At 41.6% G+C, this 12,611-nt stretch overlaps 1 protein-coding gene across 18 annotated transcripts in view; it reads left to right on the top strand.

Moving 5' to 3' along the window:
- Positions 1–14: 14 nt before the first annotated feature.
- Positions 15–12,611, top strand: part of LOC132403141 (tigger transposable element-derived protein 1-like) — a 22,471-nt gene continuing 9,874 nt past the window's right edge. The window contains exons 1-4 of one of the 18 annotated variants that reach the window (XM_059986447.1): positions 15–118; positions 3,762–4,047; positions 5,273–5,391; positions 8,727–10,433. In XM_059986447.1, the coding sequence (XP_059842430.1) occupies positions 4,014–4,047; positions 5,273–5,391; positions 8,727–10,397 (1,824 nt within the window). In that variant the 5' untranslated portion in view covers positions 15–118; positions 3,762–4,013 and the 3' untranslated portion in view covers positions 10,398–10,433. Of the gene's footprint in view, positions 126–3,761; positions 4,048–5,272; positions 5,392–6,720; positions 11,939–12,611 lie in introns of those variants that run through there. The other 17 variants (XM_059986456.1, XM_059986454.1, XM_059986451.1 and 14 more) reach the window with 17 other exon arrangements.

The raw sequence follows: 12,611 nt of genomic DNA, 5'->3' as shown, positions 1-12,611 counted from the left end.
GTCACTTCCGCCTTGTCTTTCCCGGGCCCGTCACGTGATGTAAACCGAAAGCTGCAATGGCGGGGACGTTGTGATGGACCGTCCGTCGTGTTGGCAGACAAGGGAGTGTGGCGCTGAGGTAAAGGGTATGCCGTGGTTGTCCATATATTTACAGTGTTCACATGGGTACAGGCCTTCCGATCCAGCATGTCTGTGAAATTAATGACGCTCATTCATCATGCTCTCTATTCCTCCAGTCCCTACTTGTAACGCCTCTTAAACACAAGTATGGTCTCTCCACCATTTTATTGCTGAATGTGCCCTTACAGTGAGGTGCAGATATAACGGAAAACTTCCAATAGCTTTACAAGCAACAGGAGAAGTTTATGCATGTTAAACCGTACAGTGGGGAGAGTAAAAAGACCTTTAGAGCGAAAGGGTTGAAGAAAAGTCCGCGGTAATGCGGGAGGTGTTCGGTTGCTGAGTTAGAGTCGTACAGGTCGATTCAAGAAACTGGTGGTTTCAGTCCCTGAACCTAGCTGCGTGGGCTTTCAGGATTCTCTGTCTCCAGTGGCAACTAGAAGAGGGCATAATCTGGATGGTAGGAATCCTTAATGATAGACATTGTCATAAGTGGAGAGGACTGTGCCCGCTTCCCCGATACCTACCAAACTCTATTAAAAAAAACTTGCTCAACGCATCCCCTTTAAACTTGCCCCCTTCTCACCGTAAACCCATGCCCCCCTAGTAAATGAAATTTCCATCTTGGGGAAAAAAGATTCTGATTATCTACCTAATGTATGGCCTCTCATCACTTTAGCAGCCCCTACCAGTTATTCCCTCAGCCTCTGACACTCCAAAGAAAACATCATAAGTTTATCCAAACTCTTCTTTTGGCTAATACTTTTCAATCCAGGCAAAGTCTGGTGAACTCTTTCTGCCTCCAAAGCCTCCTTATGCAGGTAAAGTGGTGTCCAAATGCTGCCTACCTGGTTTTGTACAGCTGTAACTTGTAACCTCCCATTTCTTACAGCCAGTGCCCAGACTGACAAAGGCAAGCATGTCAAACACCTTCTGTACTATCCTATCACTACTGTTGCCACTTTCAGGGATGTCTGGAGTGTGCCCCAACATCGGCTTCACATAAATGCTCCTAAGGATCTTCGGGTTAGGAACAGGTTCTGATTTTAGGAGTGTCCATAAGTAGATTGTATTCTTAAGTTGCAAAATACACAATACCAATTAATATGATAACCATATCTCCTCAGTAATGTGAGGAATGGTCTTGATGAAGACCAGTAACATGGATATTTATTGTCCTCCCATGCCTGATTATATTACAGAATCAGAACATTTCACACAAAGAGTGGTTTCAATGAAGTATCAGTGACTGTTACACCATTTAGCAGAGTATAATTGCACAAGTATCATTAGAGATTATTGCAAGTAATTTTCCAAAGCAGCTCTATCGAGCAGGTTCTGTATTGAAAATGGTGCCTCTGTTCTTAGGAGACAATGATATTTGATTATTGTTGACAAGTCACATGTAAACATTTATTTTCAAGACTAGTTCTTACTTTGTTAATATCTTTGAGAACTCATTGGTATGAGCAGGTGTCTGTAACTCATGCACTCCCCTGAAAATGATAGCACAGGTAGATAGAGTGACATACTTGCATTCATGGGTTGGGCAGTTGAATGCAACAGTTGTCCGGTCATGATGGAGCTGTATCAAACACATTTGGAGTTTTGTGTGCAGTTCTGGCTGCCTCATTACAAGGAAGGACATGGAAGCTTTGGAGAGGGTGCAGAAGACATTCACCAGGATGTTTCCTGCAGACATACTCAGCAAATCTATAGAATAGTAACTATAACAGTATCAGTGAAAGATCAATCTGAGTGCAGAAGACACCAAACTACAAATGCAAAGTAGCGATAAATTGAGAACATGACAATGAGATGACTCCGTAAAGTGAGATCATTGGTTGTGAGAACATCTCAATGGATGGGCAAGTGAATGTAGTTATCCCCTTTTGTTCAGGAGCCTCATGGTTGAGGGGTAGGAACTGTTCTTGAACCTGGTGGTATGGGTCCTGAGGCTTTTGTACCAGTGAGAAAAGAGTGTGGCCTGGGTGATGGGGGTCTCTTGATGATGGATGCTGCTTTCCTACAATAGCGTATCATGTAGATGAGCTCAGTGGTTGAGAGGGCTTCAGCCAAACCACAACTGTTTGAAGTGCAGCAGTGTAAATCATCTGTTTTCACCTACAGACATCTCAAATTGGAGGACCAAAGTGCGTCTTTTCTACGTTAATAATCTTACAGCAGAATCTGGTGTTTGTTACCTCAGGGGATTAAGACTCAGGATTTGAATGAAGCATCTGACTGAGAATGTTGGTAACTATGAGGAAAGCAGAATTTGGTGCTTGTTTGAAAGTGCAGATGCTGAGGCATTCCAAATGATAACTGAGTCTCCAGGAACCGCTGTCCCCTTTTTCTAGTGTTTGAAGATGAAAGGACAAGATTCTGGGCTCATTCCTATTTCCATAACAAATAGCAACAGGGGGTGGGGGGAATAAACACAAGAGACTGCAGCTGCTGGAAATCCAGAGCAACACACACAATACTGCAGGGGCTCAGCAGGTCAGGCAGCACGTATGGAAGGGAAAAAATAGCTGGGACTGGAAATGAAGGGAGGAAAAGCTAGAATATGGAGAGTGGGGGGAGGAGAGGAAGGAGCAGAGCTGACAGGTGGTGGATGAAGCCAGATGAGGGAGAAGGTAGGTAGGTGGGTGGGTGGGGGAGAGGTTGAAGTGAGAAGCTGGGAGGTTATAGGTGGAAAAGGCTAAAGAAGAAGGAACCTGATAGGAGAAGAGAGTGGGTAAGGGGGGGGGGGGGGGGGGAGCCATAATGGGATGGGGAATTGAAAAAGAGCAGAGGTGGAGGGGGGAGAAATTATCAGGTTTGAGAAATCGATGTTCATTAGGAATTCTTTGTTCCAGAGTTTTCAAAGACAAAGAATCAAAACTCACTAGAGAAATTCATTCTGATCTCTATATTGAATAGATGCTTGCTAAGCTAGGCATTGTACTATCTAATCCCCACATTTACTTTATATATCTCCCTAAGAACCTTACAAGTGTCAGTGAGAATACCTCTTGTTCTTATAAACACCATTAAGTACAAACCCAACCTGTCCAACCTTCCCTCCTAAGTCAGCCCCTCCATCCATGAAATCATCTCCCAAATGCTTCAAATGATAGCATACCTCTCTTGAATGCGGTGCCAAACTCTGCACAGTACTCTAGTTGAGATCTTGTAGTCCCTTGTGCAGTTCTAGTGAGAATTCACTACTTTTATATCTGAACTCTCGAAATAATAGCCAGCATTGTGTTCACCTGGCTGTACCTATGCTTCAGCCTTCTGTGTCTCAGGTATGAGTACCCCAGACCTGTTTGTGTAGTAGTCAATCCTATTCAAATACAGATGACTCCCATGTTCTGGTCGGGGATCCTAAAAATGGTCCATATTGCGATATTTCGTCTTGCAAAGCTGTGTCACCTGTGTCAGGAAATGTTAGTTAAAAATTAATTTACTATTTATCAGAATTCTGAAGTGTGCATTTTATACCACATCTCAAAATTTTGTGCAGTTATTTGTGAATTCTGTAAAAGGAGAAAGTCTGTTACCCATAAGGCCAAAACAACGTGTAATATGGTTTTATTGCTCTTTCTTCCTAAATTAGTAACCTCATTTTTTTTTCATTTTTGTTTTCTGCTTAGAGAGACAACACGGCCCAAAAAGCTGCAATGCCCATCGACCCCCGATTTAATACCAACCTAATCACAGGGCAATTTACAATCACCAACTAACCTACTAACAGGTACGTCCTGGGACTGTGGGAAGAAACCAGAGCACTGGGAGGAAACACACGTGGTTCACAGGGAGAACGTACAAACTCCTTACAGACGGCGCTGGAATTGAACTCTGGAACGCCCCAAAGTGTCACGGTGTCACGCAACTGCTATGGTGCCATGACACCCACAGATTTAATTTGCCTTTCTCTTTGTAAGTTGTTTATAATCATCACAGTTTGCTTTCTCACTACTTCCTAAAATCCAGATATTGGTCTACAGTATATGCACTTCCTTTAAATCATCAATATACACTCAGTGGCTTCTTCATTGGGTACACCTTTCCAGTACTGGGTGGGACCCACCTGTGCCTAAGAACAGCCTGAATTCTTTGTGGCATAGATTCAATAAGGTGCTGGAAACATTCCTCAGAGATTCGGGTCCTCGTTGATAAGTAGCAGCATGCAGTTGCTGCAGATTTGTCGGCTGCACCAGCATGAACAGTTGACACAAGGCAGAATGTATCCATAGATTCACGTTGTTTATGCTAAATTCTGATGCTACTGTCTGCAGGTCACAGCAGAAATCAAGGTTTGTCAGACCAGACGATGTTTTTCCAATCTTTAGCTGTCAAGTTTTGATGAGCCTGTGCCTGCTATAGTCTCATTTCCCTGCTCTTAGTTGACAGGAGTGCACGGTCTTCTGCTTCTGCAGCCCATCCACATCACAGATCAATATGTTGCACGTTCAGAGATGCTCTTCTGTACACCATTGTTGTAACATGTGCTTATTTGAGTTACTGTCACCTTCCTGTCAGCTTGAACCAGTCCGGCCATTCTCCTCTGACCTCTCACGAAGGCATTTTCACCCACAGAACTGCCACTCACTGGATGTGTTTTTTTTGGTTTCCACACCATTCTCTGTAAACTGTAGAGACTTGTGAGTAAAAAGCCCCAGGAGTTTCTGAGATGTTCTAACAACCCTGGCTAGCATCAACAATCACTCCATGGTCAATATCACTTAGATCACATTTCTTCCCCATTCTGATGTTTGACCTGAACAACAACTGAACCTCTCGACCATGTCTGCATGCTTTAATGCATTGAGTTGCTGCTGCCACATGATTGGCTGTTTATATATTTGCATTAACGAGCAGGTGTACCTAATAAAGTAGCCACTGACTGTATTTCAACAGCTACAGTTCGTGAAGCATTATAAATTAGCCCCCTTATTCCCATACACTGCTTTCAGCCAGATAGCCAGTCCTCTCTCCATGCTAACATAGTACCTCTAATCCTTTGAGCCTGTATCTTGAAAAGTAATCTTTTATGTAGCACCTTATATGAACACCTTTAGAAACTCCAGTTATATTGCATGTACTGAATCTGAATCAGGTTCATTATCACTGACATATGTCATGAAATTTGCTTGTTTTACAGCAGCTGTACAATGCAGTTCTAGCATGGATAAAGCACTGGCTGACTGGCAGGAGGCAAAGAGAGGGAATAAAGGGATCCTTTTCAGATTGGCTGCTGGTGACAAGTGGTGTTCCACAGGGGTCTGTGTTGCAACCGCTAATCTTTACATTGTATATCAACAATTTTTTGATGAAGTTGATGTTTTGGTGTCCAAGTTTGGGGACGATTTAAAGATAGGTGGAGGGGTAGGTAGTACGTATTGAGGAAGCAGAGGGGCTGCAGAAGCGTATGGTCGTGTACTTTGGTCAGAAAGAATAAGCGCATAGAATATTTTCTAAACAGAAAATTCAAAAATCTGAGGTGCAAAGAGATTTGGGAGTCCTTGTTTAGGATTCCCCAAAAGGTTAATTTGCAGGTTGAATCAGTGGTGAAGAAAGCGAATGTAGTGTTAGCATTCATTTCAAGAGGACTGGAATATAAAAGTAGGAATGTAATGCTGAGGCTGTATAAGGCGCTGGTGAGTCCTCACTTGGACTATTGTGAGCAGGATGTGCTGACACTGGAGACGGTTCAAAGGAGGTTCTTAAGGATGATTCCAGAAATGAAAGGGTTATCTTATGAGCAGTGATTTAAGGCTCTGGGCCTGTATTTGCTGAATTTTAAAAGAATGAGGGGAGATCTCATTGAAACCTCTCAAAAGGACTAGATAGAGTGGATGTGGAGAGGATGCTTCCTATGGTGGGGGAGTCTAGGACAAGAGGACACAGATAGAGTAAATGTGGAGAGGATGTTTCCTAAGGTGGGGGAGTCTAGGACCAGAGGACACAGATAGAGTAAATGTGGAGAGGATGTTTCCTATGGTGGGGGAGTCTAGGACAAGAGGACACAGATAGAGTAAATGTGGAGAGGATGTTTCCTATGGTGGGGGAGTCTAGGACAAGAGGACACAGATAGAGTAAATGTGGAGAGGATGTTTCCTATGGTGGGGGAGTCTAGGACAAGAGGGCACAGATAGAGTAAATGTGGAGAGGATGTTTCCTATGGTGGGGGAGTCTAGGACAAGAGGACACAGATAGAGTAAATGTGGAGAGGATGTTTCCTAAGGTGGGGGAGTCTAGGACAAGAGGGCGTAGCCTCAAAATAGAAGGACGTCCATTTAGAACAGAGATGAGGAGGAATTATTTCAGCCAGAGGGTGGTGAATCTATGGAGGAAAGATCACTGGGTGCATTTAAGGCGGAGGTTGATAGGTGTTGATTAGTCAGGACATGGAAGGTTACGGGGAGAAGGGAGTAGATTGGAGTTGAGAGGGAAATGAATCAGCCATGGTGAAATGGCAGAGCAGATCCAATGGGCCAAATGTTTTGATTCTCTTCCCATGTCTTATGGTCTTATAAAAACTACTGTTACAATAAGAAAGATATGTTTTAAATAGTGCAAAAATTGAGGTCGTGTTTCTGGTCCATTCAGAAATCTGATGGCAGAAGGGAGGATGCTGATCCTGAAACATTGTTCCTTCAGGCTCCTGTACCTGATCCATGAAGGCAGCAATGAATGAGAAGAGGGACTGTCCTTGATGGTGACGATCCTTAATGCTGATGCATGCCATCTTCCTAAGGCATCGCGTTTTGAAGATGTCCTCGGTTGTGGGGTGGCTTACAATGGAATTAGCTGAGTTTACAACCCTCCGCAGCTTTTTTCGATCCTGTGCTTTGGCAACTCCGTAGCAGATGGTGTTGCAAATAGTCAGCATGCTCTCCACAGTGCATCTATAGAAATTTGCTAGTCTTTGGTGATTTACCAAACTTTTTCAAACTCCTAATGAAATATAGCTGCTGTCATGTATCAATATGTTGTGCTCAGAATAGATCTCAGGCATGTTGACACCCAGGAACTTGAAACTGCTCACCCTTTCCATTGCCAACTCCTCAATGAGGACTGAACTGTGTTCTCCCAACTTCCCCTTCATGAAGTCCACAACCAATTCCTTGGTCTTACTGACGTTGAGCAAGGTTGTTGCTGTGACACCACTCAACAAGCTGATCTATCTCTCTCCTGTACATCCCCTCATCACCATCTGAGATTCTGCCAACAACAGTTGTGTCAGAATGAATTTATAGATGGTGCTTAACCACACAGTGGTAACTAGAGAAAGTAGAAGAGAGGGCTGTGTGCACGTCCTTGAGGTATGCCTGTATTGATTGTCAACAAGGAGGAGGTACTATTTCCAATCTAAATGGACTGTGGTCTTCCAATGAGAAAGTCAGGGATCCAGATATCTTCAAGGTACAGAAGCCTAGGTTCCCTTTGATCCACTCTGACTAATTTTTCTTCAAGATTCAAGACATTTTAATGTCATTTCCAGTACACAAGTGTCAAGGAGAAAGAAATAATTGTTACTCGGGAGCTGATGCAGTAAAAAAAAATCTAAATATGATAAAGAACACAACAATAAAAACACTTAAGATAGCTTTGATATACAGATTGTATGTCCGTAAAGTGACGCTAGGCACAGGAGTGTCTGTACATAGGGTAACCTTGAAAGAAACTGATAAAGTAGTGTTGGTGGGAGGTGTGATGGGGTGGGTTGCTGAGTGGAGGTGTCATTGCTTGGGGAAAGTAACTGTTTTTGAGTTTGGTGGTACTGGAGTGGGCACTATGTCGCCTCCTCCCTGATGGGAGTGGGTGGGACATATATTCCATGAGCAGGGCAGGTGAATCCTTCATTGTGTTGCTGGCCTTTTATCCTGCAGCTTTCCTTGCTAGCAGGTGGGCTGGTGTCAGTGATGTGTTGGTCAGTCTTGACTACCCCTTGTACAGCTTTCCTGTCTGCCACAGTGCAGTTTCCATCAACTTACCAGATAGGATTTCACGTTCATGAAGCCACGTTTGATCAGGTTACCACTTAATACAATAAGGAGACCTTTCTGCAGAGTTGAGTCTATGCCACTTCCAAGCAAAGCAGTTCCATCAGTCCATCCTACATAACTCTCCAAACCAAAGTCAATAACCTCCCTTTTTGAATCTTTTGATTTTCCTAATGTTGTTATAATTTCCATAATAATTGATGCCACTGCTTTTCTAACACAAGCTAACTGGCCTGAAATCACCACTTTTTGTATTCCATCCTTTTTGAATAATGTTATGATTTTTACAGTCTTCCAATTCTTTGATATCATGTACCTCCCATTACCACAGTTTGGGTAGCAGAAATTTGCCCTTGCTGAATTAACAAATCATTACCAAATAATCTGAAGTACAGAATTTAAAAAATCACTCTTATGGAATATATCTTGTAAGTAAATAGACACAAAATGTGAAAAAGTGACAAATTCTTTCAGAAATTCAATTAATGTTTCTTGATGCGTGTGCAGAAAACGTGGCGATTTCAATTGAATTCATTTAGCACAACAGCTTTCGTTTTTGTTTTCCTAGCAGTTTAATTTCAAGATTTTCTCATTTTATTTATCTTCAAGATGTCCGGAAAAAGGCTAACAAGTTCAAGTGCAAGTTGTAAACCGAAACAACCACGTAAAGCAATTTCACTGGATATAGAACTCGATATTTTACGAAGGTTTGATGCCGGTGAAAAACTTAGTACAATTGCTAAAACACTAGGGCTAGCCACATCTGAAGTGGCAACAATAAGAGACAACAGAGATGAAATTAAGACAAGTGTTCAAATTGCTGCACCATTAAATGCTCAAACGCTCTACTTTCACCACAGCGAAGTGATAAGTGATATGGAAAGACTCCTGAGCATGTGGATAAAAGACCAGACGCAGGATAATGTGCCATTAAGTACAAATGTTATTCAAGCTAAGGCCAAGAGCCTCTATGATGAACTTTTGAAAGAAGAGGGTAGCGGTGCACAAGGAAAACCTTTCTTGGCAAGTGAAGGGTGGTTTGACATGTTTCAAAAGCGATTCAGCTTGCATAAAGTGCATAATGCTGTTGCCAATACTGCAATAAATTATCCGAGTGAACTGAAGAAGGTAATTGATGAAGGAGCTTACATGCCAGAACAGGTATTTAATGTAGGTGAAATGGGTCTTTTTTGGAAACGCTTGCCTGACAGAACATATATTTCAAAAGAAGAGAAGGCCATCCCTGGCTTTAAAGCTTCCAATGATCGCCTGACGTTACTTGTAGGAGGCAATGCTGCTGGTGATTTTAAGTTAAAGCCCCTTCTAGTGTACAGCTGTGAGAATCCCAGAGCCCTCAAGGGTTATGCAAAACCTAACCTACCAGTGATTTGGCACTCAAACAGCAAAGCCTGGATGACTGTGACTATTTTTCATGACTGGTTTATCAACTATTTCTGTCCAGCTGTAGAAAAGTACTGTGCCAAACATCACCTTTCCAACAAAGCACTGCTCATTTTGGATAACACTCCTAGCCACCCACTGAATTTAAATGATCTTTCGAATAGTGTGCGAGTTGAGTACTTGTCCATCAACACAGCAGCCTTATTACAACCAATGGATCAAGGTGTAATAGCAACTTTCAAAAGATATTATTTAAGAAAAACTTTTAAGCAATTGACTTATGCAACTAATGGAGAAGGTAAGCCAACAGTTCGAGAATTTTGGAAAAGCTTTAACATTTTGAATGCAATAGATAACATTGCTGAGTCATGGGATGAAGTGAAAGTTTCGACAATGAATGGTGCCTGGAAAAACATTTGGCCAGAGTGCATCAACAACTTTAGTGGCTTTCCACCAGCAGAATCAGCAGAAAAGGTTACTAGAGACATAGTAGAACTAGCAAATGAGGCTGGATTTGAAGACGTTGTTGAAGGAGATGTGATTCACCTCTTGGATTCTTATGAAGATTATTTGTCAGATGACGACCTCATGTTGTTGGAGCAAGAGCAGGCTTCACAAGAAGTTGATATGATAGAAACACCACCAGTCCCTCTTCAAATAATGACAAACCACCTTTCAGATGCCTTATCATACGTTGACCAGGTTGTGCATATCCTTAGTGTGAATGACCCAAACCGAGAACGTAGTCTAAGGGTTGGCCGCTTACTGCAAGATGCTATGAGCTGTTACAGGGAAATGTACAAGGAAAAATTACGTCGCAAACAGCAGTCAACTCTTGATGCATTCCTTGTCTTAAAATCAGAGCCTCCCTCTCCCTAACTCTGTTCCACCACGCAACACTCCACAATGTCTCTGGTTAGTACTTAACCTGTTTTTGTGAACCACTATCACTTATTGCAAGTAACATTCTTAAATTACTGATTTAATATGCATTTAAAAATGTCTGCCTATATTTATGTGTTGCTATTACTTTTGTTGAAGAAAAAATCCTGTAGAATGCACCCTCTTATAACTTGGGATTCAGTGGGGGGAATTAAAGAGTTCACTTTATGGATAGGTTTCGAAGAACAAAACCCTCTGTAATGCCATGATATAGTGTATCTCTTCAGAATCTAATGATTGCTGAAAGAATGTAATTAATGCATCCATTATCGCTGAAGTTATCAGAATCAGGTTTAATATCACTGGCTTATGTTGTGAAATTTACTAACTTTACAACAGCCGTACAATGATAAATAAATATAGAGAAAAACACTTAATTACATTGAGTATACACATGTCTAATAAATAGTTGTTAAAATAAGTAGTGCAAAAAATCAGAAATAATAAGGTAATGATCATGGGTACAACATTCATTTAGAAATCAGATGGCAGAGGAGAAGAAGCTGTTCCTGACTCACTGAGAGTGTGCCTTCAGGCTCCTGGACCTTCTTCCCGATGTAACAATGAGAAAAGGGCACATCCTGGTGGTAGGGATTCTTAATGATGGACACCATCTCGTCCAGCTACATTAATTCCATCCAATGTATTTTTTTGGCATTAATGGATTACCAGCTTCTGCTGTAGTTTAACTCCTCTGCCTCTTGTATGTTTAGGTTCATGTAAAACTCCTCACAAGGTTCTAGACTAATCCAAGTAGTACATCTTATTCCATATTTTTCTGAGATGCAGAAGTGGCCAGAAATGGAAGAATTGAGATCTCTATATAGAAGTCACAGAAGGAGGGTATTTAGCTCTTCCACAACGTGGAAAGTGTGTGATAATACAGTCCATGTTGATCTGTGAAATTAATCTGCTGAGGAGCAGGGAGATTTTCTGATGATTATCATGGAGATTGATGTCACAAAAGAAAAATAAAGGGGCTGAGTAGTGAGGCTAGCACAAGTGTGCTTTCCATTCCATAATCATTGAACACATTAATAACAAAAGACAGAAGAACACGGTTGGGCCACTTGGCCCATAAAGTCTGTTCTAAAATTCCATCATGGCTGATTTATTATTTCTCTCAACCCCATTCACATACACAAGTATGTTTGATATCCCCTCTGAAATGATCAGATTTAAATATTGATTCCTATATTTGTCCTTTTGGTTTCTCCAAAAACAGTATGAAACTTCACAAGACCTCATGCTTATCTTTTACAGAGAGCATGGTGACAATTTGATAAAAAGCTATCAGAGCTAATTGAGATTTCAGGTCCAGGACAGTACTCTTTATCATTTGCAACAAAGTGTCTTGGAGCTAACACATTGATAGTGCTTCTCTTTTCACAGAAGCTGTCCAACCAGCTGTACTTCTGTTTTTAATACAATATTTATGGCTAAACCACTTAACGAAATAAAAATTGATTTTACCTGTATACTGGCAGATCTTTCTTTTGATCATAACAAAGAGAATCTGTACTTTGGGGAGAGCAAAAATAAGTCCGGGTTGATAGCACTATGTTGATGAGGACTTGCACATAATGATAACTGGTTATGTTATCCAAGTATAAACTTAAAGAGTAACTTTGTCACATGTACATCGAAACACAGTGAAATGCGTCGTTTGTCAATCAAATCAGCGAGAAACGCGCTAAGGAGCCTGCAAGAGACGCCATGCTTCCGGCATCCCCACAGCTCCCTATCCTTAACCGTATCTCGGAAAAATGGGAGAAACCCACTCGGTTATGGAGAGAATGTACAGTGGTGGGAATTGAACCCCCATCTTACAGCTTGGACTGTGAAGCAAGTGCTGCGCTAAAGTGCCGCCCCGTAATTAGCATTGAATAATGAAAGTGCTGTTTTAAGATACTATAGAGATGCAAATAATTCAGCTGACACTTTGGCAACCTTCAGAGCATGTTATATATATGTACAAATATCTATGGTTTGTTTCCCACATTCTGCACTCATTATAGACTCCCAGATCAATAACATTGTAGACATATTTCTGTCCCCAGCAAATTATTACAGTAAATATGTGCGTTGGCAAGAGGGAGGAATGGGGCATGTTTTTCTGTTGTTGCTTTGTCGCTTTGACAAGCACGGTAG

Source organism: Hypanus sabinus, chromosome 12, assembly GCF_030144855.1.
Source record: "Hypanus sabinus isolate sHypSab1 chromosome 12, sHypSab1.hap1, whole genome shotgun sequence".
Taxonomy (NCBI): Eukaryota; Metazoa; Chordata; class Chondrichthyes; order Myliobatiformes; family Dasyatidae; genus Hypanus; species Hypanus sabinus.
The sequence above is the reverse complement of the archived record's forward strand: the minus strand, read 5'-3'. Positions and strand labels throughout refer to the sequence as shown.